This window comes from Stegostoma tigrinum, chromosome 32, assembly GCF_030684315.1.
Source record: "Stegostoma tigrinum isolate sSteTig4 chromosome 32, sSteTig4.hap1, whole genome shotgun sequence".
In the NCBI taxonomy this organism is placed as follows: domain Eukaryota; kingdom Metazoa; phylum Chordata; class Chondrichthyes; order Orectolobiformes; family Stegostomatidae; genus Stegostoma; species Stegostoma tigrinum.
This window is the reverse complement of record NC_081385.1, coordinates 4,970,906-4,987,786: the sequence shown is the minus strand read 5'-3', so window position 1 is coordinate 4,987,786 and position 16,881 is coordinate 4,970,906. Positions and strand designations below refer to the sequence as shown.

The 16,881-nt window shown below is 45.1% G+C and overlaps 1 protein-coding gene across 2 annotated transcripts in view; it reads right to left on the bottom strand.

Annotated features, from left to right (window-relative positions):
• Positions 1-16,453, bottom strand: part of phldb1b (pleckstrin homology-like domain, family B, member 1b) — a 368,925-nt gene extending 352,472 nt beyond the window's left edge. The window contains exon 1 of one of the 2 annotated variants that reach the window (XM_048562077.2): positions 16,114-16,453. In XM_048562077.2, the coding sequence (XP_048418034.1) occupies positions 16,114-16,263 (150 nt within the window). In that variant the 5' untranslated portion in view covers positions 16,264-16,453. The remainder of the gene's footprint in view (positions 1-16,113) is intronic. The other variant, XM_059639124.1, reaches the window with a different exon arrangement.
• Between the last annotated feature and the right edge of the window lie 428 nt (positions 16,454-16,881).

The window sequence follows — 16,881 nt, the reverse complement described above, 5'->3', positions numbered from 1 at the left end:
CCCGAAACATCAGCTTTTGTGCTCCTGAGATGCTGCTTGGCCTGCAGTGTTCATCCAGCTCCACACTTTGTTATCTTCAGGCCTGTGTCCCATATTTGGCACCTCTAACTATTTTGATGGGTGCTTCATATCAAAGAGACAGGCACAATCTAACAAGCAAATTCCAAAGAATTAGCACAGAATCAATCAGACCAAGCCTGTACACAGTCAGTCTTGTCATTTCAAAACCTGTGATCAAAATCATCAAGTTGATGAGGTTGGATGTCAATGTTTGCATGTTGCAAAAACACAGATGTCCTGTTTTTAGGTACATAATTCTTCCCCTCCTTCCCCAAATACATTTTTAAACTGAGTGGGCAATAGGGAAATCTTCTAGTAATTTATTCACAGGACATGAATGACTCAGAGATGTGTAGAAGTGAGTGGGTGAGCCCACACTAAAGGTTTGCGTGACCAGTTCAAACGAAACATGAGAGTCAGCCACTTTCAGTGAGACGGGAGTGACGTGGTCACAGAATTGTGGCAGGGAAGCCATTTGATCCATTGTGCCTGAGCTGGAGTCACATATAGACCTGAACAGGTGAGTACAGCAAACTTCCAATCCCCAAAAGACTTTGGTGAACCTGGGCATTTCTACCCAATGATTATCATTGAATGGTCACCACTACTAGAACTTACTTTTCATTCCAGATTGACATGGTGAATTGAATTTAAATTCCCCAGCTGCCAGAGTGAGACTCATTGAAACAGAAAATAGGAGCAGTTGTAGGCCATTCAGCCCTTCAAGCCTAGCCCACCATTCCACATGATCATCCAACTCAATAAACGCTTTTTCTCAAAGTCAGATCACTGGATCATTTTCCCAGCGCTCCCATGTCATTCATTCAGTCACTAAAGTACTATTGATTCTTAACACAGCATATGATCATGATTCCCTGATTCCAATAGTCTCCAGTCAGGTCATACAAAGTGATATGAGAGTCTGAGCTGTATTATCCATGTGCCTACCTGTATCCCCATGTCACTATCTACTAGTTTACAGAGAATTTAACAAAGAATTGTTCTTATGTTTGGCAAAACTCATGCTCAATCGTGTTCCATATCACTGCCAACTGAATATGAGATCAAACTCAAGTCTGTACAAAGCTCATGTTGGCATCCACAACAAAATGCAATAGATTCCTGTTGGTTTAAAATGTAAAACAAAAAACAAAACCAGAAAACACACGGACAGGCCAGCTACCACCCAAAGCAGATAAGACAGGTCAATGCTTCTGATGAAAGGCTACAGATCTGCAATGTGAACCATTTCTCTCTCCAGGCCTGGCAAGCATTTCCAACATTTTCTATTCCAGTTTCAGTTTTGGATGTTGGATTTTACAGTGAATCTGATTAAAGAATCTCCAACCACTGAGAGTTCTATGATGCCCTTCCAGCATTTCTGCTGTGCATGATTTGTCATTTTGCACATTAATGTTTCAAAGGTTTTCAATAATTAAAAAGAAAGATGATTTCAAAAGTTTGAATACTGCAATAATTAAAAACAATAAGCAATATTATTTTAAAAAATTAAGTACCTTAAAGGGCATCAAAACTCGCTTTTTATTCTTTCTTCTCTTGCAGTTGAGCGCCAACCTATTCCCCATGTCTCGACAGGAACTTTCCTGTTACTTACGCAACGTCAATCTAGGTTTGTACCCAGGATCTGCGAAACGCACGCGAACAGTGGCGGTAGCACAACAACAAAAACTCAGATGCAAAGTAAAGCAGTGTTCTCCAATCCCGCACAGCCAGGGAAGAGCGTGCACATTTCCCCAGTCTGTTCTCCAACTGCAGCTGAACTTTCCCAGGCCTGCTTTCACTCTCCACCTGTTGCTGACCCATGCCCACGCACAGCAGAAAAAAGGAATAACAATTTGCGATTAATGGCTTGACGGAAGGACCAGCTCAGGACGGATGGTTGGCAGAGTGTCAGATCCCCACAGCAGTTAAATGTACCCTGTAATCTGTCTCACTTCATTAACCAGAATCCTGTCACGCTGCCTAGCTGAGGCAGTTTTGAATAACATGACAACATGAGCCACTTGTCTAAAGATTAGTTCTAGACCTCATTCAAATCCTAGTAGCTCTGCAAATGAGGACGTGCTATCTCGTGAACTCTTGCCCAAGTGTTCCATTTTCCTGTATCTCAATCCTACTCTCCAATTTCCAAATATTATTCTACTTATATCGACCAGTTATTGATCAAATTAACTCTTTGGTTATAAGTAGAAGGGCTTACATTGATATAGCTCCTTTAATGACCTCAGGACATCTGAAAGCACTTCACAGCTAATGAACACACTTTTAGAAGAGTCCTCACTGTTGTATTGTTGGAAACACAGAAGCCAATTTACACACAACGAGTTCCCAGAAACAGCACTGTGTTAAAAGACCAGTTATTTTTGTGTTGTTGACTGGGCCAGGCCAGCAGATGGCTGCTCAAATCTTCTTCAAAATAATGCCATGAGGTTTTAACATCCACCTGAGAGGGGGAAGATAGAGCCTCGGTTAGCAAACCATCCATAAGGCAGCACTCCTGACAGAGCAGAAACCCTCAGTACACCCCTGGGGATTTCACTTTGATAATCCCACTGCTTCAGTGTTCTGAGACTGTGAGGAGAGGGTCTGACTATTAACTGACTAACTATTAACTATTAACATTCCTCCTCCCAATGATGAGAGCAAGGAAGCTTTGATGATCTCTGTTGAATTGGAATATTCTTAAACAAAGTCAGTTTGCCATTTCCAACAAGAATGGCTAATGCCAGGGTGGAATATCCATGGAACAATTCACAAACTATCTGTGAGAGACAGCAAGCTTCTAGACTCACGGTGAGGGCCCAACATCGATCTGAATATTCCTTTCAATCACTAAGACTGCAGTACTCCTTGAAGCAGCTCAGTGGAGAATACCTCCCACTGCCCAGCGCCAGCAGCATGTAGCATTCCTGCCTGCAATAGCTGAACAGTCAGACTAACTATCCGAGTTGGTTGTTTGGGAAGATTTGACTTCAAAACCTGGCTCATGAGCCCCCCTCCCGATCTCTATCCTTATACAACTTCCTCCACCCTCAACTTCCCAACCAGCAGATAATTAAACCTCAACACTAATTCATCACTAACCATCTGAGGGGGTTTACAATCTGAGTCATAGTGTGCTCAATTCCTTTTTTCTTTCCAAAGCCCCTGAGAAAGAGCTTTGCTCTGGAACTGGAAGTGAGGAAATAGTTTGTGGTTACCTGAGCAAAGTCTGAGAGATGCCACAGAAGGGTCCAAGCACAGACCTTTCTCTAAGTACTCCTCCAGCAACTTTCCCAGTACCTGTATGGCACAAGGATACAATAGGACCATGCCAGTTTTCAATCCGTGCCAAGACAAGAAATGAGCTTCACTGATCAGCCGGTGATCCCTGACCAAACTCACTCAATTCCGCAATGTGGGGGTGACTGCGGCATCACAACTGTTACCTTCATCACATGCCACAAAGTCAGTGGTAGGTTTCTGAGTCAAAGCTGAGATCTTCAGGTCTTACTAGAACAGAGGTCAGTGCATCTACTCATCAGAGTAGAGGCTGGAGGCCATTCGAATGCAATCTCAGACAATACAGCCAATGACTTTCAATGCCTTCTGCCTTTGAAACGCAAGGAGTATCCAATTCCAGAGACCCCCCCACCCCACTCCACCCCTCTCCACATTGCCCTACAAAATTGGAATTATTGCAGATATCACAAGTACAAAACAGCATCCAAATTCTTCTCTGGCACATTTGGAGACATCTTAACACCTAATGCATCATCATTTCATCACATAAAACGTGCATATTGCTATTGAGAATGTACCAGTTAGATAATGATTGATGGTTAACAGCCAAACTTTGCTTAAATTTTGAATCAGACATGTTGCCTCTGACTGATGAAGGTACTGGCCTGAGAAATGAACCAGTAGAGGCAATGCTGCTACTATTCAGGGCCAACTCGGTAACCAATCTGCACCCCGCTCTAAAACAATGTAAAAGTCTTTTTTTTTCCCTTTTACTTTGGTATTGCAAATTGTGACGAATGCAAGATGGAAAGTTTCAGACAGAATGTCAAGCTGGATGAACACAGCAGGCCAAGCAGCATCAGAGGAGCAGGAAGGCTGATGTCTCGGGCCTAGACCCTTCTCCTTTTTTTCTGAAGAAGGATCTTAGGTCCGAAACATCAGCCTTCCTGCTCCTCTGATGCTGCTTGGCCTGTTGTGTTCATCCAGCTCTGCACCTTGTTATCTAAGATTCTCCTGCATCTGCAGTTTCTACTATCTCTTTCAGACAGAATGTGTCTGTTTTGATCACATTCCAACAATGTCAGACAGTAGCTTCAAAAACTACATGTAGATTGACAGGAGCAGCAGACCCACAGGAACACCAGGTCCTCCAAGGCAATCACCATCCTGACTTGGAAATGCTATCCCCATCCCTTCACTGCCACTGGGTTAAACTGCCGCAAATGTAACCCTAAGCGTACTGTGGGTGGCTGTACACCCCCAAGGATTGCAGCCGCTCAAGAAGGCAGCTCCCTCCAGGAGAGCACAAGGTTGGGCAATAAAATACCAGAGCAGACTGTGCCACCCACATCCTATGAATGGACAAAATATAAACTTCACATTTCAAAAGTTACCTTTGTTTGGCCGGGCCGCATATATTTCCTCATGTGGCTTCCGGCTGCAAATACCGCAGCTTATAATCATTTTCAAAATGTGCAATTTACAGACAACAAAATGCACAACAGTCAGGCTGCTAAAAGCATTCAGATCATTTCCACTCGATCTCCTCCCTCCCCCATATTGGTTCCTGGGGTAACAAGGTGCAGAGCTGGATGAGCACAACAGGCCTGGCAGCATCAGAGGAGCAGGAAGGCTGACGTTTCGGGCCTAGACCCTTCTGAAGATGGGTGTTCAGTCCCTTTTCTGAAGAAGGGTCTAGGCCCAAAACGTCAGCTTTCCTGCTCCTCTGATGCTGCTTGGCCTTCTGTATTCATCCAGCTCTGCACCTTGTTATCTCAGATTCTCCAGCATCTGCACTTCCTACTATCTTGGTTCCTGGGGTGATAGGAAAAGCGGCCAGACCTTTTCCATCAGTTCACACGTCATGTTAATCAAGAATTGATCCGAAATGGCACTGCCTAGTCAGGGCAATAACTTGCATTAATGGCGATGCCTTCTATGTTGTAAAACATTCCAAAGCATTTCATGGGAGTGCTATGAAAGAAAACTTGACACAGTGTTGCACGAGAAGAAATTGAGGCAGGGTTTAAGGAGCATCTTAAAATGGGGAGAGAAAAGTTTGGGGGATTTAGGGAGGGAATTCCAGAGCTAAGGGTCGAAATGATGGATGTGCCACTGGTGCAGTAGGTAAATTGAGAGGTGTTCATGGTCCCAGAAGTAAAAGTGAGACAAGGTTATAGGGGTTAGACAGGCTGGAGGTGGTCACCCTGATAGGGCGAGACCATACAACAGCTTAACACGTTCCATACAATGAGGGAGCCAACTGTTAAAGGATTGCTTAGCACTGTCTTTTTAAAAAATGTGTAAGGTTTAGTTGTCTGAGGCATCAGTTTAAACAACAATAGATTCTGGTTAAAATAGGTCTATTCTTCAATCCTTGAAAGTAAAGACAGAATTAATAAACCAGAATGAAAGTTTCAGTTAAGAGACATAGACAAGCAAGGATTGTTCTCCTTAAAGCAGAGACATTGAAAATATGAGAGATTTTGTAAAATAATAAGGAACAGGCTTTCAGATGTCCTAAGAAGGTGACAGGCATTAAATAAATAAGATTGTCCTTTCACAAAAGCTAACAAAAAGCAGCGTTGAGGGAACGAGGGACTTTGATATCTTTGGGCTCAGCTCAATGCAGGGAGGCAGAACACTTCACATTGAGAACACAAAGTGCAAAATGAATAGCTTTGCATTTTTATAGCAGCCTCCATTACTTCAGGATGCACCCCACCCCAGGCCTGACAAACAGCTTCCCAACCACATATGAAGGGTAGTGAACTGCTCGAAACACAAGAATCTGTGCATAGCATGATCCCACGAGTATGTTAAATGGCCCAAATAATCTATTCTTTCAGCGATATTGATTGAGAAGTCATTATTAACCCAGGGGTACCAGAGAAAATCTCCTGCTCTTCTGGAAAGTAGTAGATTTTTTTTTACAATCTCATCAGGCTATTTGATTTGAAATGAATATTGTAAATCTAACCTGTAATTATACTTGAGGCACGTCAGTATTGCTATATTGAACAAAACTAATCAGCTCAGCACTTTACCCTAAGTCAAATTTGAACTATTACTTTAACAATTTACTGAATAATGTATATTTTTGGGAGAACAAGGCTTCCTCAATCACCTGAGAGGGCCTCAACTTAGCATCTAACCCAAAAGTGATAGTTTTGTTTTAATTGGGATAACAAGGTGTGGAGCTGGATGAACACAGCAGGCCAGGCAGCATCAGAGGAGCAGGAAAGCTGACGTGTCGGGTCTGGACCTTTTCTGAAGAAGGGTCCAGACCCAAAATGTCAGCTTTCCTGTTCCTCTGATGCTGCTCGGCCTGCTGTGTTTATCCAGCTCTGCACCTAGTTATCTCAGATTCTCCAGCATCAGCAGTTCCTACTATCTCTGAATTTTGTTTTAATTTACTGGCGGAATGCAGACATTGCAAGCAAGACCAATGTTTACCTATCTCTATTTCCAATTGATAAGGTAATGATCGGAACTAAACCTGTAGAGAATCCACAAGCCACCAGGTAGCTCGGTCAAAAGGGGGAAACATGTCAACTATTTCTCTGAGATAACAAAGTGTGGAGGTGGATGAACACAGCAGGCCAAGCAGTATCTTAGGAGCACAAAAACTGAGCTCCTGAGCTTTTGTGCTCCTAAGATGCTGCTTGGCCTGCTGTGCTCATCCACCTCCACACTGTGTTATCTCGGATTCTCCAGCATCTGCTGTTCCCATCATCTCTGATCTCATCTATTTCTCTGTCTGTTATCAAAGACTGTGCTTTTGAAGACCATTTCCGCTCCAGGTGAGATTACCTGAGGTTGAGAGGTAAGGACCACAATCTCAGCAGCTTTAATATGTGCTGTCCATTGTATTTTATTTTGAAGAATGTAGCTGAGACTGAAATGTTAAACTGCTTTGTTGTAAAACAACCCGTGGAAATGAACGATGGATGCGATAGAGCAATTTGACAGAACAGCTGGTTCCACCTCAGTAATGATTCAATTCATCACAGTCAGCTCCTGATCCCAAAAGTGAGAATCAGGAAGGCTCAGGCTGTTGTATAAGCTCAGCTCACTGCTGACCTAACTCAATATACTCCAGCATGACTGAAAATAATCCCCTTACAGTTATATTGTTCATTCAGATATGTTTATACAATCTCATGACTTTGTTTTCATTTGTTAATAGAATGTAGATGTCATTTACTAGACCAGCATTTATTACCCACGCCTAATTGCCCAGAGGTAGTTAAGAATAGTAATACTATATAGTCATAGTCACTAGAGAAAGGTCATTCAGACCATCTTGGTCTGTGCCAGTCAAAACCAAACACAAAGGGTCCGGACCCGAAACATCAACTCTCCTGCTCCTCTAATGCTGCCTGGCCTGCTGTGTACCTCCAACTCCACACTCTGTTATACCTAGCTATTCTAACCCCATTTTCCTGCACTTGGCCAATAGCCTTCAATGCCTTCGCTTTGCAAGTGGACACCTAAATATTTCTTCAATGTTATGAGGCTTTCTGCTTCTACCACCCTTACAAGCAGGTGGGCTCCAGATTCCCACCACCCTCTGGGCTCAAAAATGTTTACTCACATCCCCTTAAACCTCCTGTCGCTTACTCCCTGATCCACATACCAAGGGGAAATGTTTCATCCTGTCTATGTGTTTTTTTGAATTTAACCTACTTTTCCTAATCAACCTGCTCAGAGATGTTATGACATAATATAGGAGCAGGTGGGACTTGAACTGAGGCCTGACTAACCTAAGGGTAGGTGCACTACCACTGCACCACAAGAGGGCCCTATCTGTGTCACTCATAACTCTACACATCTCAGTTCTGGTCTCCCCTCAGTCTCCTGTGCTCCATGGATTACAACCTTAATTACACTTCTGAAGAAGGGTCTAGGCCCAAAATGGCAGCTTTCCTGCTCCTCTGATGCTGCTTGGCCTGCTGTGTTCATCCAGCTCTACACATTGTTACCCTAGTCTGTCCAATCTCTTTCCATAAGTAAAAGTTTCCACCTCAGGTAACATCCTGGTAGATACATCTCTCCTGTAATGTGGATTCCAAAACTGCACATTGCACATTGAGCCGACCACACTGCAGTGAGTCAGGAGTCACATGTGGATCACACCAGGTAAGGAGGAGGAACCGATGGCCTGGTGATGTTATCATTGGACTGATAATCCAGAGACCCAAATAATGTTCTGGGAACCTGGGTTCAAATCCTGCCATGGCAAATGTAGAAATTTGAATTCAATAAATACCTGGAATTAAGAATCTAATGATGACCATGAATCCATTGTCAACTGTTCGAAAAACCCATCTGGTTCATTAATGTCCTTTTGGGAAGGAAACTGCCATCCTTACCTGTTCTGGCCTAAATGTGATTCCAGACCCACAGCAATGTGGTTGACTCCTAACTGCCCTTTGGGCAATTTGGGATGGGCAATAAATGCGATTCCCATCATCTCGTGAATGAACAAAAAAAAATAGATTTCCTTCCCTAATGGGCATTATTGAACCCAAAGAGTCATTACAATACCAACATTGGTTTCACAGTCACTGTGAGGCCAGCTCTCTATTCCAGACCTAACTGAATTAAAATTTCACCATCTGGCTTCAAACTCATGTAGGATTCAAACTCATGCCCCAGAACATTGACCTGGCGTTCTGGATTACTAATCCATTGACATGACCACCATGTCACCACCTTTCTTCAGTTACTGAAAAAGGAGCAGAAACATTCACCACAGTGTCCAATGCCCTCATAAACGCATCATTAAAAATGGATGATTTGCTCATCATCAGCCAGGTTTATGGGATCATGCTGTGCACACATTGCCTCCGCTGCCACAATGACTATACTTCATCAGACTACTGTTGGCTGGAAAGAGTTGTTTAGAACATGGTGTGGTGATGAAAGGTGCAATGTAAATGCAAGCCTTCCTTTCTTCTCAAGTGTGGCTACTGCTCGCTGAAGCAAGGTGCCAACAGAGAGCCTGTGCCCATTGAAGATCTCTCCATCAATCACAGCTTGAGGGGGGCAGACAGAAAATCAAACCAAGGAGGCAGTCCTGTTCAGGGCACAATATTTTACACGAGGGGTCAATGAGCTAAGAGCTACTAAAGGAGCAAATCAGTCAAGGGCTGATGAAGATGGCTGGGTGCCTATCGCCTCCAGTAAAGAGGGAAAAATATTCACCACAAGGAAGATTTTACATCCTTCAGCAGATAAATAGTTAAAATGTTTGAATTTCAGGGCAGCAGAAAGTGTGGCCAGTTTAGAAATTTAAGCAGAAATTCCACAGGCACGTAAGGAATTTCAGGATAAGCTTGTCCTTTACTGAATAGCTCCAAAATTTCCAAAGGGTGATGAATGGACATTTGTAGTGCTCGGCATAGATACACTCCGACAAGCAAGCATCACTCCAGTCTTTGAGATAACAAGGTGTAGAGCTGGATGAACACATCAGGCCAAGCAGCATCAGAGGAGCAGGAAAGCTGACATTTCGGGCATGGACACTTCTTCAGAAATAGGGGAGGTGAAGGGGATTTTGAAATAAATAGGGAGAGAGGGACAGATGTACAGAAGATGGATAGAGGAGAAGATAGGTGGATAGGAGACAGACAGGTCAACGAGGCGGGGATGGAGCCAGTGAAGGTGAATGTAGGTGGGGAGTTAGGCAGGAGATAGGTCAGTCCAGGGAGGACGGACAGGTCAAGGGGATGGGATTAGGTTAGTAACCAGGAGATGGGGGTGGGCTTGAGGTGGGAGGAGGGGATAGTTGGGAGGAAGGACAGGTTAGGTAGGTGGGGACAAGCTGGGCTGGTTTTGGGATGTTGTTGGGAGAGGGGAGATTTTGAAGCTTGTGAGGTCCACATTGATACCAAAGGGCTGCAGGGTTCCCAAGCGGAATATGAGGTGCTGTTCCTGCAACCTTCGGGCGGCATCATTGTGGCACTGCAGGAGGCCCAGGATGGGCATGTCATCTAAGGAGTGGGAGGGGGAGTCAAAATGGTTCGCGACTGGGAGGTGCAGTCGTTCGCCGTGAACCGAGCGTAGGTGTTCCACAAAGCATGGGTACCCTCATGGGCCCAAGGTATGCCTGCATCTTTGTTGGATACGTGGAACGATCCCTCTTCTGTATCTACGCTGGCCCTAAACCCCACCTCTTCCTCCATTACATCGATGACTGTTTTGGCGCCACCTTGTGCTCCCACGAGGACCTTGAACAGTTCATCTATTTCACCAACACCTTCCACCCCAACCTTAAGTTCACTTGGGCCATCTCTGATACCTCTCTTTCCTTCCTGGGCCTCTCTGTTTCCATCTCAGGCAATCAGCTAGAAACCGATATCCATTTCAAACCCACCGGCTCCCACAGCTACCGAGAATACACCTCCTCCCACCCACCTTCCTGCAAAAATACCATCCCCTATTCCCAATTCCTTCTCCTCCACCGTATCTGCTCCCAGGATGAAGCATTCCACTCCTGAACATCTCAGATGTCCTCGTTCTTCAAGGACCACAACTTCACCCTTTCAGTAGTCGAGAATGCCCTCGACCGTGTCTCCTGCAACTCATCCCTCACACTCCCTCCCCGCAATAAAAACCAAAATAGAATCCCCCTCGTCCTCACGTACCACCCCACTAACCTCCGGATCCCATGCACCATCCTCCGACACTTCCGCCACCTGCAATCCGACCCCACCACCAAAGACATTTTTCCCTCCCCACCCTTTTCTGCTTTTTAGACGGACCACTCCCTCCGTGACCCCCTTGTCCGCTCTACACTCCCCTCCAGCCCCACCACACCTGGTACTTTTCCATAACCTCAGGAAGTGCCTCACCTGCCCCTACACCTCCCACCTCATCCCCATCCCAGGCCCCAAGAAGACCTTCCACATCAAGCAGATATTCACCTACATATCTGCCAATGTGATATACTGCATCTGCTGTTCCAGATGTGGCCCCCTCTACATCAGTGAGACCAAGCGGAGGCTTGGGGACCGCTTTGCAGAACACCTCCGCTCGGTTCGCAACAAACAACTGCACCTCCCAGTCGCAAACCATTTCAATTCCCCCTCCTACTCTTTAGATGACATGTCCATCCTGGGCCTCCTGCAGTGCCACAATGATGCCACCAGAAGGTTGCAGGAACAGCAACTCATATTCCGCTTGGGAACCCTGCAGCCCAATGGTGTCAATGTGAATTTCAAAAGCTTCAAAATCTTCCCTCCCTCAACCGCATCCCAAAACCAGCCTAGTTTGTTCTCACCTCCCTAACTTGTCCTTCGTCCCACCTATCTCCTCCTCCCACCTCAAACTCCACCCCCACCTCCTACCCACTAACCACATCCCGCCCCCTTGACCTGTCTGTCCTCCCTAGACTAACCTATCCCCTCCCTAACTTCCCACCCACACTCACCTTTACTGGATCCATCCCCGCCTCTATGAACTTGTCTGTCTCCTCTCCACCTATCTTTTCCTTTATCCATCTTCTATCTGCATCCCCTTCTCTCCCTATTTATTTCAGAATCCCCTTCTCCTCCCCCATTTCTGAAGAAGGGTCTCGGCCTGAACCATCAGCTTTCCTGCTCCTCTGATGCTGCTTGGCCTGCTGTGTTCATCCAGTTCTACACTTTACTATCTCAAATTCTCCAGCATCTGCAGTTCCTACTGCCCCCTTACTCCAGTCTTTAATGGACCACTGACAATGAATAGCAAGTTCCATCTTTCAAACTCTGTGCCATTTTACTGTCTTTTGAGAGAATTTAGCAGAAACCTAGTCAACATTGCACTGTGCTCCTAAGTGACAAACTCCAATCTTTTACCGCATCTGCAGTTCTTTCAGTTTCTATCAGAAACAAAAATAGAAATTACTGGAAAATCTCAGCAGCTATAACTTGAAAGGTTAACTCTGATTTCTCTCCACAGATGCTGCCAGACCAGCTGAGGTTTTCCATCAATCTCTGTTTTAGTAACTCCAAGCTTTTCCTATCACATCTGTCCCTCACCGGGCATTCCTCATTTTTGGTGAGAGCTTCAGTGTCAACTGAGGCTCAGTGGACATCACTCTTAACTCTGCGTCTGAAAACTGTGGGTTTATCCCATTCCAGAGATGGTTGGATCTGGGTGTGAAAGGGTTAATGCTGAGGAGTGCCATAAGCACTGCCTGCTGCGATGACGTTAAATAGAACCCGTGGCCAGAACAGCTTCGGATTGCAGAGGAAGGAGATCTAAAATCGTGAGCTCTTCACAGTCCCTGAAATAATGTCTGTCACATCAATGCAACTTAGAACTGACATAAGAACAGGGCAAGACATTCCCCAGTTCCACAATGAATGAGATCATGCCTCCTCTGCATGTGGTCCACTGTCCTTAATGCTTTGCTTAGCAAAGATCGATCTATCTCAGATCAGTTGTTCATATGCAATGGACTATATTTTGGGGACTCTTGTAGTGCAGTGGTAATAAACCTATCTCTGAGTCAGTAGACCTGCTCAAAGCTTTTGGGGGAGCATTTCACCTGATGAAGGGGTGACACGCCAAAAGCTTGTGATCTCAAATAAAGCTGTTGGGCTGTAGCCTGGTGTGGTGTGACCTTTGACCTTGAGGGTGGACAGTGAGAGCCTTTTTCCTCGGATGGTGATGGCTGGCACGAGGGGACATAGCTTTAAACTGAGGGGTGATAGATATACGACAGATGTCAGAGGTAGGTTTTTTACTCAGAGAGTGATAAGGGGCATGGAATGCCCTGCCTGCAGCAGTAGTAGACTCGACAGCTTTAAGGGCATTTAAGATGGTCATTGGATAGACAGATGGATGATATTGGAATTGTGTAGGTTAGATGGGCTTCAGATTGGTTTCACAGGTCGGCGCAACATCGAGGGCCGAAGGGCCTGTACTGCACTATAATATTCTACGTTCTATATTCTAGTGCAATACCGGCACCTCCACATCAGGAGACCCAGGTTCAAGTCCCACCTGCTCCAGGGGAATGTCATCACTGAACAGGTTGATATCTAAAAGTGCAAGCGTTAACTAACAGTTAGGCCGTGATGTGGTTTTCCTCTCCCACATTAGTCTGAGCAAATCCTGTAGGTTTCCTGCTCCTTAAAAGACGGTGGTAGCAAGTTTGTAGTGAGCTGACAAACCAAGGCAACAGGCACTGCAGTCCAATATCCAGGCTGATACTCCCAGGGCAGTACTGAGTGAATGCCAAACTGCCAGAGGTATTAAGCCTCTCAGGGGCACATCAAACATGGCTATAAAGCAGGTTTATAGGAAAGCAGTGTGTGATAGGATGAGGGAGATACCTGAGGTCAGGAAGGCCGCTATACAAGTGAAATTGCACACTGCTGCCTGATGAAAGATAGGGGAGGTTTCCCTGGCATTTCAACATTTATTTGTCATTAAATTCTTTACAAAAGCAATTTGGTCATTTATTTTCTTGCTGCTTATGAGAGCTTTCTAGGTGCAAAACTGGCTGCCATGTTGCTCACATTACATCATCCGTGTCTTATCAACAACAATGCAACTTGCATTTATGTAGCACCTTTAATCAAGTAAGACACCCTGTACAGCTCCACGTAAGTGGTAACAAAGAAGATTTGATATAAACTGCATTAGGGGAGGAAGTTAAAAGCTTTCTCAAAGTGTTACATGGTAAGAAACATGTTTAAGTAGGAAAGAGAGAGGAAAAGTGGTTTAGGGAGTGTATCCTAGAGCTCTGACTATTCTAAGCAGCTAGAGACACAGTAGCTCAGTGGTTAGTACTGCTGCCTCACAGCGCCAGGGACTCAGGTTTGATTCCACCCTCAGGCAATTGTCTGTGTGGAGTTTGCACATTCTCTCCCTCTCTGCGTGGGGTTCCTCTGGGTGCTCCAGTTTCTTCCCACAGTCCAAAGCTGCACGTTAGGTGCAGTGGCAGTGCTAATTTGCCCATAGAGTCCAGGGGTTTGCAGGCCAGTTGGATTAGCCATGGGAAATGCAGGGAGAGGGTAGGGGCCTGGGCCTGGATGGGAAGCTCTTCTGATGGTCAGTGTGGTCTCAATGACCTGCTTCCACACTGTAAGGAATGCCATAGCATAGCTGCCGATTGGCACAGTGATTAAAAGCTGAGCTATGCAGAATCCCAGAATTGGCGAAGCACTGCAGTACAGGACTGGTCCAGAAGTAGTTGCAGGGATACTGAGGGGAGACACAAAGGAGGAATTTGAATACATGGATGTCAATTTTTAAAGTCAAGGTGCATTAGACCAGGAGTTTTTTTTTCCTTTATTCATTCACGGGATGAGGGTGTTGCTGAACAGGCAGCATTTAATGCCCAGAGGGCAGTTCTGAATCAACCACATTGCTGTGGGTCTGGAGTCACATGTAGGCCAGACCAGGTAAGGATGGCAGTTTCCTTCCCTAAAGGTCATTACTGAACCAGATGGGTTTTTCCCAATAATCAACAATGGTTTCATGGTCATCATTACATTCTTAATTCCAGATATTTTGTTGAACTCAAATTCCACCAAGTGCTATGGCAGGATTCGAACTTGGGTCCCCAGAAAGTTATCTGGGTCTCCAGATTAACGGTCCACTGATAATAACACTAGGCCATTGCCACCCCTTTTGGGAAAAGAGTCAACACAGGTCAGTGGGCACAGGGGTGATAAAAATGGCACAGGTCACAGATTTTTGGACGAGTTCAGGTTTATGGAGGGTGAAAGTTGAGAAATATGGAGGCAGGAGTACCTTGTAGATAAAGTGGATATCTGGTCAGAAGCTCCCTCATGGTTAAACTGGAACAGGTTCATCCAGACAAGTCTGAAAAAAGCACTGAAAATGCTGGAGAAACTCAGCAGGTGTGAAATCTGTGAACAGAATGGGAGCTCTGAAGAACAGTCATACCAGACTCAAAATGTTAACTGTTTCTCTCTCCACAGATGGTGCCAGAGCTGCTGAGCTTCTCCAGCACTCTCTGTGTTTGTGATAGGATAATAGAGTTCAGCTTCAGATAGTGGGTGGGCAGAGGGACAGAGTTGATGGTGCTCCAGCAGTGTTTGTAATGGAGACTATAGATCGCGGCTTTGATTGTATCAGTATTTTGTTTGAAGAAATTTCTGTTCATCCTGTACCAGATGAGGAGACCTTGAAAAGGGGTGGTGAGCTAGAGCTGACTGTCATTAGTATTTCTTGACATGGTGCTTTGATGGAGCAGCACAGAGATTAGAGAGACAAAGAGGGCTTTGGGTTGATACTTTGGGAAGTAACAGTGCAGGACTGGAATGAGAAGCCAGTGTAACTGATTCCTTGTATCAATGGGAATGGAACTGAGTCTGAGCTGTCTCACTCCCATTGGGTATTTAGCCACAAAATGAATTTTTATCACTTTTTTTTAATATTTCCAGACCTTTTAGAAAAAGAAACTGAAATCACATTTTCCAACTGCCATAGTGAGGTATGTATCTTTGAATTACTAATTCAGGAACATCGCCACCGCACTCCACACCCATCAATTACAGCAAGTTCAATGTTATTAAATCAGCAAGAGCTGAGCTACTGGAGATTTTTTCACACTTCAAGTGGATACATAAGGAACATTTCACAAACCCAATATTTCACTTCACACTGGCAACACTGTAGAATCCTACTGTGAGTGCACAGAATCTGTTACATAGAATTTGCAGAGATAGGGAAAAAGCTCCATGTTCATTATATATATATATATATATATAGCTCTATATAAAACTCCTCCTACCTTCCCTTATCCCAGTCTAACGGCATGTTCAGTGGATAAATAGTCTTTACCTTAAACCTTACTCTCTTCACGACCTTTCTGTTGTCTAACACCTGCGCTGCTGGAAGTTTCTGCGCTGGACTGCTTAAATCGAATTTCTGATCGATCTCAGGACTGGAGACCTCCAGCAACCCGTGACTTTGTTGGTTCTTTTCCTTCATACTTCTTGCGGCCCTCAGCCCTGGGAATAAGTCAGGAGGGCTCCTGAGGCACCGATAACCATACTGATTGTCTCAGGAAGACGAGCCTGGAGTCAAAATAAAGCTGCCCTCGGGGAGTGTTCTCTCCTCCTGCTCCTTTCGTTCTCTTGCAGTCAGAGATTTGTGTTCTGTAGCAACAATCAGGAACAGCGTGAGCTTGTCCAGGACGAAAAGACACAAGGATAAAACGTTCGGAACTCTCTCTGTGCGCCGACAAGGGCTACAGTCCCTCCCAAGGCAGTCTGCACAAGGCAACTGTGCGGTTCTGCTGTGATGCAGCAGGAGCCAACACACAGAGATTCCGAGATCCCACCTACACTCCCCTGAAAACTAAACACAAGGCTTCCTGGCTGAAAGGAGGGACAAAATAGCAAGCATTCCCCATCCCAACAGCCCCACAACCGGAAATGGAAAAGGCAGGTTAGAAAAGCAGGGTGCTGGGAATACATTCACTTGTCTTTCTCCTTTCAATATTTCTCTTTGCTTCTCTACTCCCTGATTCTTGCTGGAGCATTGTTCGACTGCCCTCAGTTTCACATCAAAGTGACCAGTGCCTCATGAGCAGGTTCATGCCACAGT